The 16,497-nt window shown below is 43.1% G+C and overlaps 1 protein-coding gene across 1 annotated transcript in view; it reads left to right on the forward strand.

Moving 5' to 3' along the window:
- Nucleotides 1-4,115: 4,115 nt before the first annotated feature.
- The window catches only part of GFOD1 (Gfo/Idh/MocA-like oxidoreductase domain containing 1), a 45,158-nt gene continuing 32,776 nt past the window's right edge, over nt 4,116-16,497 (forward strand). The window contains exon 1 of the mRNA XM_083519567.1: nt 4,116-5,194. Coding sequence (XP_083375693.1) covers nt 4,942-5,194 — 253 coding nt within the window. The 5' untranslated portion in view covers nt 4,116-4,941. The remainder of the gene's footprint in view (nt 5,195-16,497) is intronic.

Raw genomic sequence — 16,497 nt, forward strand, 5'->3', positions numbered from 1 at the left:
AAATGAAATTATATTATTTGGTCAGTTGACCTCTACTTAATACGTAGTAGAATGATTTGCTATACTGTAATAAGGAAAAAAAACAAAACAGTGACATTATACTGACAGAACAGAATGAAAAATCAGAGACATTGCATTACTTCATTTTTTATGTCCTTGTATTGGTATGATGTTAAAATGTGAGCACACTTGACTGAATATATTTTGTTTTGCTTTTACCTTCTCATGATAAATGACTTTATTTTATATTATTTAAAGGGCAACTGGCCATGGAATATCTGGGCATAGTTTAGAACAGCCAGTTAAAATAGAGTGATAGGCAATCAAGTCATACTCAAAGTAGACCCACTGAACTCAATAAATTTAAGTAAGCTTAGTCTATTGTGAAGACGGGGGGGGGGGGATTTCTTCCCAAATTTTCCAGTTCCTCCCTGCCTAGTCTTTCACATCTTTAATAGCAATTCTGAGAGAGTCACACCTGTCAAAAAATAATCTAGGCTAGAGATTGTGGAAAATTCCTTAAGAAGTTGGGGGGGGGATGTCTAGGGCTGCAGTCCTATGCTGCATACTTACTTGGGAGTAAGTCTCAATGAAACTCCTATCAGGGTTTTTTGGGTGGAGGTAGCTGGTGTAACATGGTGTCTAAGAGACTGAGAGCCTCTGGTTCAAATCTCATCCTTGGCATGAACTCACCAAATAGCCTTAGGCAAGCTGCTCTCTTTAAACTTCAGTTCTCCCACCTGCAAAATGGGGCAGGACAATTATGATTTACCTTACAGGATTATTGTATGCTTACAACAAGAAAATGCATAGAATTTAAAAACGCTGTGCAATGTCTCCCATTATTATAAGGATGTTTATTATTTTCTGTTACAACAATAAACTATAAAAACTTTTAACAAACACCGGAGCACTGGCGTTCTTGTCACGTTTCCCATTTTCTTCCTCGAGTGCACACTTCTGTTGCAAGACACCGAAGCACTAACAAACTTCTCTCCTTAGTGTACCATGTACAGAAGGTGGGATCAATGCGGGGGCACCTTTGCCAACATACATTATGAAAAGCATCCAAGTATCTGCAAATCTGTCCTTCACTTTAGGTTCTCTGCTGGCTATTTGGTGCTGTGTAAGCATCTTGTGTAAAGTGTGATTGGAAAGCCAAACCTTTACTGAAAAGCCTGCTGTCTTCCAGCATCATGCCATTTCTGCAAGAGCAGCTACCAACACAAAACACAATCAGATCTTCACGCACTAGTTCTCCTTTTTGCGTTTCTGAAAGTGACAACAGTGCTGGTGTTGGACCCATAACAACCATTTGCCCGGTTACCCGTGAAGTTAAATGCTGCCATCCAGAATCTGTGGATGCCCGGGAAAGTCCACAAGTGAAATAAGAGTTCCCACTTCCTTGCACTCCGACCAAACCTTAGGCAATACATTAATATAATATAATATAATGAAGCAGTACTGGTGTCAGGTGCTACTACCTTAAGAGAAGGTTCCTTAACTCTTACCAAGTTCCTTAACTCTTACCAAGCTGCTGAATTCAGTCCCTCCACCCCACTGCTTGTCTGTCATAGAAAAGTCTATCTCCTAGTTCTGCTCCCACACTATCTTGGTTCTGTACTGCTCACTAAAGTTTGTGATATAAAGAACAGGGCTTTTTTTCAGCTGGAACTCACCGGAACTCGGTTCTGGCACCTCTCAGGTGGGTGCCATTGCCATTTGAAGAGAACAAGGGCAGAGTTTATGGTGAGTTCCAGCACCTGTTTTTCTAGAAAAACAGCACTCGTCAAGACCTTATACATGAAAGGAGATAGCCCTCTCAAAATAAGATGACATAATGCATGTGTTTTTGAACAGTGTTGACCTGTCCAAAGACATGCCTCTGTGCATTTTATGGGCAAATGAGATAATCTGTGCACTCTGAAATCCTAACAGTGCCTTGTCTTGAAAACACTTCCTAAACTTACCATCTTCCAAACATGTCTAATAGGTCCCGTAATCTGTAATGCCCTTGTACTCCCAAATACAGGCAACCCCCCCACTTATGCACACCCCACTTGTGTGTGCCCGTATTTTAGCCTGCATTAAATACATGGCTGGTGGTAGCTACATGCATGTCTCTTTCTTAGAAGTAAAAATCAAGTAAATTAACACTATAGCACCCTCTAATTCAAACCAAGTCATTTATTTCTTATTAAGCACAATACAGAGATTTCCAGTTAATAATATATATTTATTTAATGTATGATACTTAAGTGAAGGTGCACAGGTGTTCACATTTCATGAAAAAGGTTGGGAAAGCACGTCAAACTGTATGAGCGCAAGACTCTCTTCACAGGTGTACATGCACTTACCTGATACAAGGTGATCTTTCAAGCACTCCTTCCTTGCCAGGCAATAATTGTAGTGATGTGTGTTGCATGGTAAAGACAGTATACGTGACTTAAATCTCTCCTACATTTTATTGCATTTCCTAATGCGTGTGGCACAGAAGCATGTTATAATCAAATTAGATTACAGTGTTTTATTCCATACAACATGAACCCTGAGTGGTGATTGGATTTGTGAAAAATACCACTAGTGATGCCTTGTAGATAAAAGGGGCTTCAGCAGGGATTGCCCCATAGTTGGCCAAGAAGCAGAGGCCTTGTGGAAGCAGGGATAGAGGCCTAAGAGGGAGTACCATGAAGACAAGAGGGTTTAGATGAGGCATAGGCAAACTCGGCCCTCCAGATGTTTTGAGACAACTCCCATCATCCCTAGCTAACAGGACCAGTGGTCACGGAAGATGGGAGTTGTAGTCCGAAAACATCTGGAGGGCCGAGTTTGTCTATGCCTGGTTTAGATGAAGTGGGAGGCTGAGAAACAGCTTCTCACAGGTTCTGAGGGGATAGGCAGATATGTGAGCTGCGGTCAGGAAGGCAACAAACAGGTAAATGAGCTTTGTGAGGTAGCTCGCTGAAGTGCTGAACTGCCCACATTTACTGGAACCTACCAGTCACATTCCAGCATGCCTTTCATGTTAGAATCTAAAAATATTCCTGATGTAGTGTCACTTCAAACTGGTAATCTTGCATATGGGTTAACAGAATATAGTGAATTTAGAAAGTAACTTTTCCTGACGTTTTCTAAAGGCTCCTTCCAATATTACATTTTCCTACCTGCATTTAATAATAGGAAGGTGAGAAAATGTGTGTCACTGGTCTTTTTAAGTCAGGAAGGTCTGTTTCCAGAGACTGATAGTTGCATGAAATATGGAGCAGGTTTTGCGAGTCCTTTATTTGCAACAAACACTCCCATCATTACAATGATGCCCATTTGTGACCAATTTCTGGTTACTTCCAATGTGGTGAAACTGGGTTAATTTAATGGCAGGATTCTCCAATCTTGCCTGAGACTAGAAATTATCCTCCTTTCATTGTTTAATTGTTTGTATTTCTATGCCCTCCAACGACCCTTCTGTGGGCATCTTACAACAACAACAAAAATACAACTATAAGTCTTAAAAGCAAGAATAAATAATGCAGAAGCAGAGAGAAAAACGACAACCTCAGACTTTCAAGAAATAGCACTGAAACTTATTTTAAAACAACCGTAAAGTTGTTGTTGTTAAATTACAGAAGGCCTGGTGTTTTGTTTTGTTTTTTAAAGGAGTCTTTTCACCTTATTCCAAACCACGGCCAAAAAAAAAAGGCGCCAAATGTTCCTCCGCGGAATGACAATGTGTGTTTCTGCGGGCGGGAGGGCTCCGCGCGCTTAAGTCCACGCCAGCCTTGCCTTGATCCTCGAGGGAGAGGCTTGCAACAGCGGCCTCGGGTGTTTGCAGCAAAGGCCGGCAGCTCCCCTGTGGCTGCAGCGATGGCCTCCTGACCTTTCGCTGTCCTTCCTGCGGCGCGGCGGGCGCAGCCCGGAGCCAAATGCTGCCGTAAGCCGGCCACGAGCGTGCAAGGAAGGGAGCAGCCGCTCAGGTTTTCCCTCGCCGCTGGCTCGTCATTATTTTCTTCCGCGCTGCGCTTGCAAGCCAGCTCTGGGAGAAGGAGGAGGAAGAGAAGAGGTGCGGCGGTGGCGGGGGGGAACCGTGGGTGGGGGGGGGAGAGGAGCAGCCCAGCAGCCCGAGCCGCCCTCCCCAGCCGGATGGGCGGCCAATGGCACGCGGAGAGCTCGAGAGGGCGTTGCAGGCGGAGGGAACACACGGGAGGTGACAGCTCAAACTCCTCCTATTCTCACAATGCTCAGGAGCGCATTGTGGTGAACATGGCAGAGGAGGAAGATTAAGACCCGCCGAGCTGCTGCTGCTGCTGCTGCTTCCTCCTCCTCCTGACCACCGAGCCACTTGTTGGCTGCTCTGAGGCCCCTGTGGTGGACGGCGCGGCGATGGTGCAGGGTTCTTGTGAAGGGAGGCAGCGCTAGCCTTGCGAGCGAGCGGCCGGGTTGCGTTTGTGCGTGTGCTGAATTCATTTATTAATTCTGTGTGTATGTGTGTGTGGAAGGCAGGCAGGCAAGACCAGGAAGCGCTACGAATCCGGGGCTTGGCTCTGCGTGTGATGATCCGGCTATGGAGGGGCAGCGTCGGGGAGCTGAGGAGGAGGCAGATGCTTGGCCGGTGAGGCGGCTGGCGCGCCAGGGGCCCGCGGCCAGGGGCACAGCCGGCAGCCGTCGCCGCTGCTGCCGGGACCGGGCGCCGCTCGCCCGGTGCAGCAGCAGTAGCAATAGCAATAGCAGCAGCAGTTCGCAGCTGGGACTGGGCGCCCTTTGCATTGCAACTCCGCATTGCTCGTATTATTGCGGCTCCGCGTGAAAGGAGGAGGGCCAGCCAGGAGAAGGAAAGGAAAAGCGGGGGGGGGGGGGAGGCATCGAGAGGGGAAGGGCAGATCGCAGCAAGGAGGATTGGAGGAGGAGGAAAGGGGGCAGCCGCCCGCAGCAGCAGCAGCAGCAGCCATGCTGCCCGGGGTGGGTGTGTTCGGCACCAGCCTGACCGCCCGGGTCATCATCCCTCTGCTAAAGGACGAGGGCTTCGCGGTCAAGGCGCTCTGGGGCCGCACTCCGGAGGAGGCGGAGGAGCTGGCCAAGGAGATGAGCGTGCCTTTCTACACCAGCCGGATAGACGAGGTCCTGCTGCACCAGGATGTGGATCTGGTCTGCATCAACCTGCCGCCGCCGCTGACCAGGCAGATCGCCGTCAAAACTCTGGGTGAGTCGACATCGTGGCCCGGCTTTTTTGGGGGGCGGAGGCCCTTCCCTGGAGCGGGAGGTGGGTGCGTGGAAAGAAGAGGTGGCTTTTTGAAAGGGGAGGCGCCGTGGGTTCAACCCTGTTTGGAAATCCATTGCCTTGGGTGGGGTCCTGTTGCAGCAACCCCTTGCGGGGACAGGAAAGATGCTCTGCACATGCCCAGAGGCAGGGACTTATTATTACTCCTTATGCTCCAGAACCATAGGGAGAAGAGCTGTAGCTCAAGTGCTTTGCCAGCAGAAGTTCTCTGGTTCAATCTTTGGCATCTTCAGGTAGGAATAGGAAGTCTTCCTGCCTGAAGTGTCAGACAGCCGCTGCCAGCCTGTGTAGACAGTGCTGGCCAGTGGTCAGTCTTGGAATAAAGCAGCTTCCTTAGGTGACCTGATGCAAAGTGTTCTTATCGGAGGCATTATGCTGCTGAGTATTAGTTGCTGGGGAGCATGGGCAGGAAAATGCAACTGTGCCTAGGCATCTGATTGGCCACAGAATACAGGACTAGATGGGCCTTTGGTCGGATCCAGCAAGGCTAGTCTTATGTCCTTTAGACCTGACTCTTCCACAAAAATAAGGTTCCAATCCTCCTGAGGTTATTTTAAATCCCAGGCATGGAGGGTCATCTCAAAACATTCCTCTGTTCTTTGTGATTTGACCTGAGGTAATTTCTAAAACTCAAGTCTTTTTGGAAGCCTTAGTTCTAGTCTGCAAACTCTAATCCTGGGAGGATTAATTGGTGAAGAAAAGGTCCCCTGCACACACACACAAAGGTAGGCTTGGCTGATTTTTGGCACTGGAAACTGGCTCCACTGCTGAGTCTTGGAGAACCTTCAAGTGAGGTGTAGTAATTAGTGGAACATAGCCCTTGACAGGCTCTAATTTAAAGCTCAGGGAGGAGCTCTGACTATCCTCTCACATTTTTTCCAAACACACCTTGATGATTATTTCTGGTTGGGATGGAATTCCTCTTTCCCAGGTGCCTCTTTGAAGCCATGAGCCACTGGTCTATGCTTCTTTACTTATCTTATTTGTATCCCACCATTTGTCAATAAACTGAGGGCCAGCATGTTTTGCCATTGTCTGAAAGCTAAGATAAAAATATCACAACCACAAAAACTATGTGAGAGAACAGCTATGCTGAGAGAAAGTAGATGACTGAAAATCACCCACCTGGAGAGCTTCATGACTTGAGTGGGGATTTAAATTTAGTGTTTCTGATTCAACACCATCATGCCACACTTTTAAATGACACTGTTCTGCCTCTTTCTTGGGCTCCATTATTTCTGTTTTGGCGCCAGTAAGTAAGACATTCCAAATATCAGTCTTTCATGTACAGATGAGTAAACTCAGGGTATGTGCACATTACCATTTACTCTGCATCCAGTGTGTTCCCACAGCTAGATTTTGAGGCCATAGCCCATATCGATCCTGTGGTTTCTTGACAACAACTACTACTTGAAGTGTTATTTTTTCATGAAACCAGTTTCAATCTGACTACAAAATGTAAGCTGCATTCACTTCATGCTTCAGAATGGTGTGAACATTCAAGATGGCTGTGGCACATGTGTAGATGAGTGTGCATGCGCAGATGGGTGTGCATGCGCAAGGGAGCCTCATGAAGAGTTTGGGAAGGGGGAGGGGTTTTCAGGGGAGGGGAAACCAGAAGTGCCGTGCATGTTATGTGAACATGCCTTCCTCTGATGTGAACAACACTGTGCCGATGTGTCTTGAAACTCAGCAGAGGAAAATGGTTTTGCTGCATTTTAAGCCGCTAATGTGAACATACCCAAGGAGTAGGAATTGGGAATGCTGACAGAGCTGTGAAATAACTATGGCAGTATCTAGCTAGAAATAAATGTAGTTTTTAACTTTCAGTCGCTTCAAAAATGTCACCTGATGTGTTCTTTTCTTTTGGGTGAGGGAGGGGAGAAATGTTTTGTTTCTTAGCTTTAATAATCAAGGGCAGCTGTTGCCCATTGGGTGGAGTTCTAATTGTGTCCGCATCCTCCCTGCTGAGGTCTAAATGGGCAACACTAAGAGTAAGGTGGAGGCAGCTGACAAGCAATGCCACCCTCAAGATGGTTTTAAGAAAGCAGGCAGACTGACGGGTGAGGGGTGTCTGAGGAAAGACTGAGTTTAGTGGAGTGGTGTTCCATTTGCCCAGATGGGCAGGCCTTCCTTTTGAGAAGTGCCTTATAGGTGTAATGCAACAAACCTGAGTATACCGAATCACTCATTTAGTATGCCTGAAATAGGCCATGGAACTCTGGTACCTGGATATATTGGTATCATTTTACTTTGATATGATGGGTGATGAACACAATAAAAATGTGCATAGTTTCTTTCTTTCTTTCTTTCTTTCTTTCTTTCTTTCTTTCTTTCTTTCCTGTTATTTATAAGAATTTCCCCCCAAATATAAACACCTGCTTGGAGAAAGTGTACTGTATAACAACAACAACAACAACAACAACAACAACAACAACAACAACAACAACAACAACAACAACAACTTATTTAAACTCCGCCCATCTGACTGGATCTCCCCAGCCACTCTGGGTGGCTCCCAACAGAATATTAAAACAGAATAAAACATCAAACATTAAAAACTTCTCTAAACAGGGCTGCCTTCAGATGTCTTCTAAAAGTTAGATAGTTGTTTATTTCCTTGACATCTTATGGGAGGGCACTACTACCAAGAAGGCCCTCTGCCTGGTTCCCTGTAACCTCACTTCTTGCATTGAGGGAACCGCCAGAAGGCCCTCGGTGTTGGACCTCAGTGTCCGGGCTGAACGGTGGGGGTGGAGACGCTCCTTCAGGTATATTGGACCGAGGCCGTTTAGGGCTTTAAAGGTCAGCACCAACACTTTGAATTGTGCTCGGAAACATACTGGGAGCCAATGTAGGACTTTCAGGACTGGTTTTATATTGTCTTGGCGGCCACTTTCTTGTATAAGAGAGCAATTTACTTTGATGTTTGGGATTGTGGAAATGTTTGTTCTGTGGGAAGGGCTGTGGCTCAGTGGTAGAGCACATGCTTTCCATATGAAAGCTCCCAGGTTCAAGTCTTATCACCTGCAGGTAGGGCTGTTGTTTGCAAACAATTCCCCCCCCCCCCTGGAAGCAAATACCATGGAAATAAATGCAAAGCTTGTACTGTACTATATTCCGTTATATTGCTGAAAGTGGCTTTTACGTTGTGTGAAATTGCAAATACAGTGTGGAAACGTTGGGAAAAGGAAATAATCTGTTTTATAATCTGAAAATTATATAAGAGTTTAGTAAGAGAGATGCAGGATCATGAACATCAGTCAACCGATATGTGTCAGTGACACTCACATAGCTATGTTTCTCATGGCGCTGCAAGTCAGAGAACAGTAAGGCCAGTAACAGATGCAAACTATGATTTACAAAGCAACATATAACCTAATGCAAGGGTTCACAAGCTGCTGCCCGTGGACTACCAGTGGTCCAGGAGCTTCATTCAGGTGGACGGTAGCAAGTTTGTATTAAATATTCATATTGTTGTAAATTGCATTTTGAATGCTTCTTTTATTTCTTATATATTGTATTGCAGTCAGAATTCTTTGGAATGCAGATTATAATGCAAGAAATACAACATGATTTAAAAAGCAGAAATATAACAACACAATTAATTAAGATACAATAAGATTCCAGATAGATACCAAAACAATAAGAGAAATAGTAAGCACACTAATGAGCAGATGCCAGCTAAAAAGTGCTAGTTGAAAATAAACTGTTCTTAAGAGCACACTTAAAAGCTGGCAACCAAAGGCACACATGCATGTCTGTAGGAAGGCTGTTTCACAATTAGTTCCAAAGTTGAAAACGCCATTGCTCCTATTCCCACCAAGCAAAATTCATACGGTGGAGGAATAGCAAGAAGAGCCTTAGAAGCTGGCAGGAGTTCTCAAAAGCTTTCATATCTGAGAGGTAATTCCTGACATACCAGTTGGTTCTAGGCCATTATGCGCATCAACAGCTAAAGTCAACACCATGAATTGAATCTGGAAGCTGTTTTGGGGCCGGTGGAGGTGAACAATATGATATATCCTACTGGTCTCATCTGAATTTAGCATTCTTCAAGGGCAGCCTCATGTAAAGTACTTTATAAGTAATCCAAAGAAGTAAAAATAAATAAATTGTCCAGTAGCACCTTAGAGACCAACTAAGTTTGTTTTAAGGTGCTACTGGACATTTTTTTTTATTTCTTTCGACTGTGTCAGAGCAACACGGCTACCTACCTGAACCAAAGAAGTAAGTTTCACTACAATGCATTTACTAGCTTGAGGATGAATGGCGTTTGGATCCAATCCTGCAATAGCTAAGTGATTGTATATTCCTGTTGCTGTCGTCTTCCCAGAGACTAAGAGTTATTTTTATTTTTTTTAATATACTAGGGTATCTTTGGTTGGGCCTATTTCTTCTGTATAACTCCAGCCAAAGCAGGCTTAATCTATGTGATAGGTATAATTATTCAATCCTAAATAGGGAAGAGCCCTGTGAAAACTACAGTTTTGCTGTTAACAGAAGATGGGTCCTTAATTAGGCAACCTGTGAAAGAATTCACTGAACTCGTAACTCGTAAATAGGAACATAGGACTCTGTCCATTAGAGGGTAACGAAGAAGAAATACCACTACGATTACTACGATTACTGTGGTTGTTTTTGCAATAATGCAATATTTGACTGTACCAGTCCACATAGACCATGGCATGTAATTGTCAGGATGAGAGATGTGTTTGTTGTGTATGCCTTAAATGAGGATGAAAGTTTTCGTGAGTGTGTGCAAAAAAAGCGTGATTATTTTATTTCCCAATAAGAGGCATTCACCAGATGTGTTTTTCAGCTGATGTTTCGTGCATATTTTTCAAAATGCCAAACAATTATTTCCCTTCAGTGTGTGACCAGAAATGCATAGCCTTTTCTGGAAAGAAAGGAAGTGCCTTCACTTCTGCTTTTTGAACCCATCACACATTGTAGTGACTGTTTCAAGTCAACCTGGAGTAGATGATGATGAACACAGGAACAGGCACACATCCTCCTCTAAGTTGGTGCCTTCTGGCCTTATTCCTAACTTCTTAATAGCAGCCCGGTACTGAAAAATTAAGCAGGGGAGGTTTTCCGTCTTTTTAGCTCCCTTCGTTAAACTCTGTAATTTATTTGTGTCATTTTGCTGTTAAAAGCTCAGGCTATGGGTACAAGACCTGAATGAGGTAGCAACCCTGTTTTTTATGCTACCCCCTCTGTTCCTTCCCAAGGTGTCCCCAGTCTGTCACTATTTTGCAGGAGGGAGTCAAGCACTGGGAAAACCTGGTGAAAACTTGCTTGGGTTTGAGTACATATATTTTGGCATATGCATGGAAGTGAAACACCCGCTCAAGATACAGTTGCACTGTATTCTCAATTTAAAAACTGAGAATTAGGCACCTACCGTTAAAAATATGACCCTGTGTTGTATTCAGACACTATTAAAATATGTTTTACCTCAGATAAATACTGTAAATAAATACATACATATGGAATTATGTTACTGGCTTTTGGAACTTCTTGTGTAAAATGTTTTCCCTCTGTCAAGAAGATTTCCTGTGGTTTTCCTCTTGGTTTTCTGTGTGCAATTTGAGGCCCTTTGAATACAAAAACTTTTGGGAAAGAATATGACCAGCTGTCTGTGAAATTGACAAACATATTTTTAGATTCTAAAATCAAATCCTGACAATATCGTTTCATGGAGTGGCCTTTGGCTGCTTGCCAGAAGTACTTTCATTGCATCATTATTGTTTGCAGCGTATTCAGTAATGTTGCATTACTACCAGACAGACCGGTCATGCTAAAGGTTCATTAGCAATGTCATAGATAATTAGCGAGCCAGTTTTGGCATAAAGGAGTTGTCTAGCCTGTTCCTAAATGCATTTACTTGGAAGTAAACGCTCCTGATTTCAGCAGACTTAATTCTAAGAAAGTGCTTGTAGGATCAGTCTTTGGGGAAGAGAATGAAATAAAAGCTCTCGTGTTATCTTGGTCGAGTATTCAGACTCTCAGATGTTAAGAATCTTGGCTAAGCACTGATACAATTTTCAAAAAGAACAAAGTACTATAAAAGAACATTTTTTATTAAAGGACATGCTGATCAATATTGCATTTCAGTTTAGTTTTACTCCAGTAAATAATACACAGATGCTGGTCCTCATGGAAAGCATCTTGAAGATATTTTACTCCCCCCTATAATTGCCCTAAAAAGTGCACTTATTCACAATCATTGTACATTTTTTTTTAGAAAGGGAACATCAATAGACTGGACTGGAGTGCTTCTTCTCTCCCAGCTCCCCCCCCCCCAATTCCTGGCAAGTATCTTTTTAGTGGCTATTAATATGTCTCCTATCGGTTGTCATTATTTTGATATACGGTTAAAGAAAGTAAAGCTTAACAGCATGAACAGTTTGCCCTTCATGACCCAGGATTCACATGCCTCAGAGAGCACCTCTCTTTCTATTGCTCCCTCTCTTCAGTCTTCCTCTCAGGCCCTGATCCAAGTTCCAGTTCTGTGTAAAGTGAGACCATGGTGAGGAGAAGTCGGTTTACATCAGTCCCCCTGAGGCTATGGACTAATGTCCCCCCTGACTCACAGATCTGTGTTGCTTTTTTGTTGCCTTCTGGAGGTGATGCAAAACCCATCTCTGTTGTTGGGCCTTTGGCTCAGCTGCCCAGTTTCATGCCTTTGTACTTTGGTGAGCATCAAACAAGCCATGGTTAAGGAACAGTGCTGGATTCACATGTAAGCATCATAGTTGAAATGAACCAAGATTTGTCAGCCCAGCAGCAAACCATGGCTTCAGGTTGTGTTTTTTGGCAGTAAACAAGCCATAGTTAAACTGCTGGACTGGGTTCATACATAATGCTAAACCATGATTTAATCAACCATAGTTTAATCAACTAATGATAGTTTAATAAACTATAGTTTAGCCTTGTGTTAACCTGCAAATCAACAAGTTATTTTAAGTTCTGTATATTGCTTATGATTAACTACCGGTATATTAAGGAAACATACATCATTAACATTTTAAATACATTAGGCTACAGTGGTGCCTCGCAAGACGAAATTAATCCGTTCCCCGAGTCTCTTCATCTTGCGGTTTTTTCGTCTTGCGAAGCATGGCTATTAGCGGCTTAGCGGCTATTAACGGCTTAGCGGCTATTAGCGGCTTAGCGGCTTTAAGAAAAAGGAAACAAACTCGCAAGAACTTGCAAGACGTTTCGTCTTGCGAAGCAAGACCATAGGGAAATTCGTCTTGCGGAACGACTCAAAAAACGGAAAACTCTTTCGTCTTGTGTGTTTTTCGTCTTGCGAGGCATTCGTCTTGCGAGGTACCACTGTACTTAGATTTTTGATACTTTGAATTAATTTATGGTGGCACCCCACCTTACTCTCTGTACATTCAGTTCCACCAATCTAAAAACATCTTGCTGTGGGCCTCATTCGAACCCATATCACTATCCATTGGTTCTCTAATTACTTCCAAATTTCCTGTTAGCATGCAGGACTGAAGTGCCATTATTTAATTCACTAAAAATGATGGTCTCCTGTCATATTATTAGGTGCTATCATTATTTACATGCTGAATGAAAATAGTTGCTACATTTTACTAAGTTTAAGTATTTTCAGAACATTCATTCTGGAATATTAATAGAGTCCTTTTGTGTCTGAACTTGAATACAGACTGTTTTCCTCTGTCCTTTAAAAAAAAACACCAGGCTCATATTTTAATAGGGCTTTGTTCTTCTAAACAGCTGCTGTGGCTCAGCCATTGATTATACCTTAGGTACATCAGTAAGATCAAGACAGAGTTGGAATAATTTATGTGTCTGAAGTTAATCCCTAGCCTCCAGATGCTGCCAGATCATCTATGGCAGAAATTATTTATCTTTGTGGTTCAAATAAATACTTGCAAACAGCAAATATTTTTATGTATCTGAAAAAAGTCATGTTTCCTCCTGCTCTGGATGGTAGGACTCAAATCAGTGGCTTCAAATTACAAGAAAGGAGATTCCGACTAAATATCAGGAAGAACTTTCTGACTTGTTTGACAGTGGAATGGTCTCCTTCGGTAGGTTGTGTAGAGAGCCAGTGTGGTGTAGTGGTTAAGAGCGGTAGTCTCATAATCTGGGGAACCGGGTTCGCGTCTCCGTTCCTCCACATGCAGCTGCTGGGTGACCTTGGGCCAGTCACACTTCTCTGAAGTCTCTCAGCCCCACTCACCTCACAGAGTGTTTGTTGTGGGAGAGGAAGGGAAAGGAGAATGTTAGCCGCTTTGAGACTCCTTAAAGGGAGTGAAAGGCGGGGTATCAAATCCAAACTCTTCTTCTTCTTCTCCTTCCTTGGAGGTTTTTAAGCAGAGGTTGGATGGTCATCTTGTCATGGATGCTTTAACTGAGATTTATCCATTGCAGGGGGTTGGACTAGATGACTCTTGGGGTTCCTTTCAACGCTACAATTCTGTGATTATATGTCATGATGCAAAATGGTGCTCAGCTCCCTGCACCCAGCAAAGTGAACACATCCTCATACTTAGCTGTTCCTTTCTTTCTTCCAGTTTTGAGCCACAATAATATCTCAGTATTCTCAAAACACCTTTGTGGGTTTAGTCCGCTTGAAAATGAATGTAGTAATACTTGTGTCAGTCATTTTTGGCAAATGCTTTTACAGTCTTGAACAGTCTGTTTTGAATCAATTCCCATTTCGTCCAATGGAGCTTACTCCCAGGTAAATGAGTGTAGGATTGTGGCCGAAAGCATTTAATGAATAGACACATGACAGAAAAATATTAGGATATATATTTAATGTCCTATTTTGATGCTCGTAGCTATAACGTGTTCATAGCACTATCTTAAGAAGCCTTAATAATTTTTGTGAAGCTGTTTAATAGAATTTTCTAATGTAATGCTGATCTGTATCAGTCCCTGTGTTGTTTTGTTTAAACAGACATCTTGTGCATTGCATTCAGTAATTCAGATCTAATTGCTCAATTAACCCCAAAGAGAGTAGGGTTAAATCCCAACCTGGTATCATTTTAGAGAGAGTAGTATTGTTTCTGCTAATAGCCTGAAGTTTGTTGATTAACATGAACAAGTTAAAAGCGAATTGAAGAAGTGTAGATGGAAGCCAGCTGCAAACAAGTGTGCCATCCTAAGCACACTTACCAAAGGATAACTCTTGGGGAACCAAGAAAGACATTTTACGCTGCACAGTTGTATTCTATTCTATAATGTATCTTGATATCTAAGATGCTTGATAATTTATCTTGATACTTGGATAACATGGTAGCAGAAATGTAGGCAGAAACACATTGTGGATATGAATTAACTGCATTGTATGCAGTGAAATCTGAGCATGTTTGTGCATGTGGCATGACGAAGACAAAATCCAAAAACCTGGTACCACTTGTTTAAGGACTGCGTGAGACTGGCTTTTTTGCGGGTGTGCTCTGCAACAGGTCATTGAGGCAATAATAGCGCATTAGTGGTTGATTCAGATAGGACTGCCCATGCCTCATTCTGCATCTGAAATGCATCCCCAGTGATACGACATTACATCTGTCCAGAGCTGTGGGGTGGGAGAGCTGAAAAAAAATTCGCACCTGGCAACCAGCACATTTGTTACTGTGGCTGATACTTCATGCACTCAATTATATGTAACACTCAGGCACAGATGAGACAGTTTATTTTTTTATTTTTTCCCTTTAGTGACAGTGTGAATCATGAGAGCTATATACAGTGGGAGGGGTGTTTCTCTCTCTGAAACATGAAGTACACACTGAGTATTTCCTTTCCTTTCACGTTTGATGCCGTTACATCAAATAAGGGGATAGGATGAAGGTTTTATGGTCATATTTGCAGGGGGTTGGACTTTGGCTTTGGGCTTCCCTTCCAACTCTACAATTCTGTGGTTCGATTATATATATTTTTTGGAGAACTAATCTTGATGTTTATTTTGCTCTAGGAGGCTTAGTTTGGTCAGAATCGAGTATAAACTTCCAGAGTTAAAGCAAAATACATTACTTCTGGTAAATGAGCCACCATAGCCGCTAGAGGGCCATGAAAATGTGTGTCCCGGGCTTTTTAGACTCGTCTACCTGTATACTATCTGGAACCAAAGTGGCACATTGGTTGTCAGAAGTGCTTTGGGGGGGGCATTGTTTTCAGCTGTCTCTCCCTGCCCCCTCCCCCAGGTGCATTCTTGTGCAACAAAAGCGTGGCAGAAAAAACCACCCTGCAGGACACCTGTGGTATAGCAGGTTAGAGGATTTCAGGGAGTCATAGGACATGCACCGACTGGAGCCATATGCAGTACTGAAAGTGGGATCACATATAGCCATAATTCATGAGCTTAAATCATCATGAACGCTCAATACAAAGAACATATGGAGGGGCCCTATATCCATATGCAGACCACATACAAAGTGTTGCAAGTTCATTTGTTTGGTGATATGTGTGCATCCCCATTCTTTCCCCTGGCTTAGTTTTTTTGCTACTGTGCCTCTAAGTTTCTGTAATAATTAAGGCTGCATGTTTTCCATCCCAGTGAGTATTTTGGTACTTCTGTGCTTTATAGAGCTGTAGCACTTGGGTAACAGTCCTTATTATCTTTGGCCATGTTGCTGCTATGGTTCATATTGCATACTTCTTCACCCAGTGTGGAGAACGACTGTGCAATAGACGGACTGGGACTAATTGCATTGTCCTGGATCTCCTAATTAAACCATTTCTAAAGAATAGGATTGTCACACTCCCAGTCCTCCAGTTCGTGGCGGGTTTAAGGCATAGCCCTCTTTTTCTTCTGAAACCTCCTTTCCAGCTGAACTGTGTATTGCATTCTTGGATATTGCCAGTCTACTTACTAAACTTATGCTGATTCAGCACAAGCTTTTTAGATGCATGATTCAAAACTATGCAGCACTCTTTTGTGGCCACGTTTTAAAATGGGTCTCATAGTACAGCGTATCGATCTCACTAACCAAGTGTAGTATTAAAAGGGCTCGCATATGAACATCAATAGAAATTATGATGCATTAAATTAGCTAATTGACCTTAGTTCCAGAGCTGTCAGCCAAGCATCTTCTTTTTAACCCACTTGGATAAATGTAAGTACGGTAAATAATAATCTGTATATAAAATCATTAGTTGTTTGTGCATACTAGGACAGTAAAAGCACATTTCATAGCTATCACTTGTAACACCCCTTGTATTCTCAAGAA

The sequence above is a fragment of the Podarcis liolepis genome, assembly GCF_965112155.1.
Source record: "Podarcis liolepis genome assembly, chromosome: 8".
In the NCBI taxonomy this organism is placed as follows: domain Eukaryota; kingdom Metazoa; phylum Chordata; class Lepidosauria; order Squamata; family Lacertidae; genus Podarcis; species Podarcis liolepis.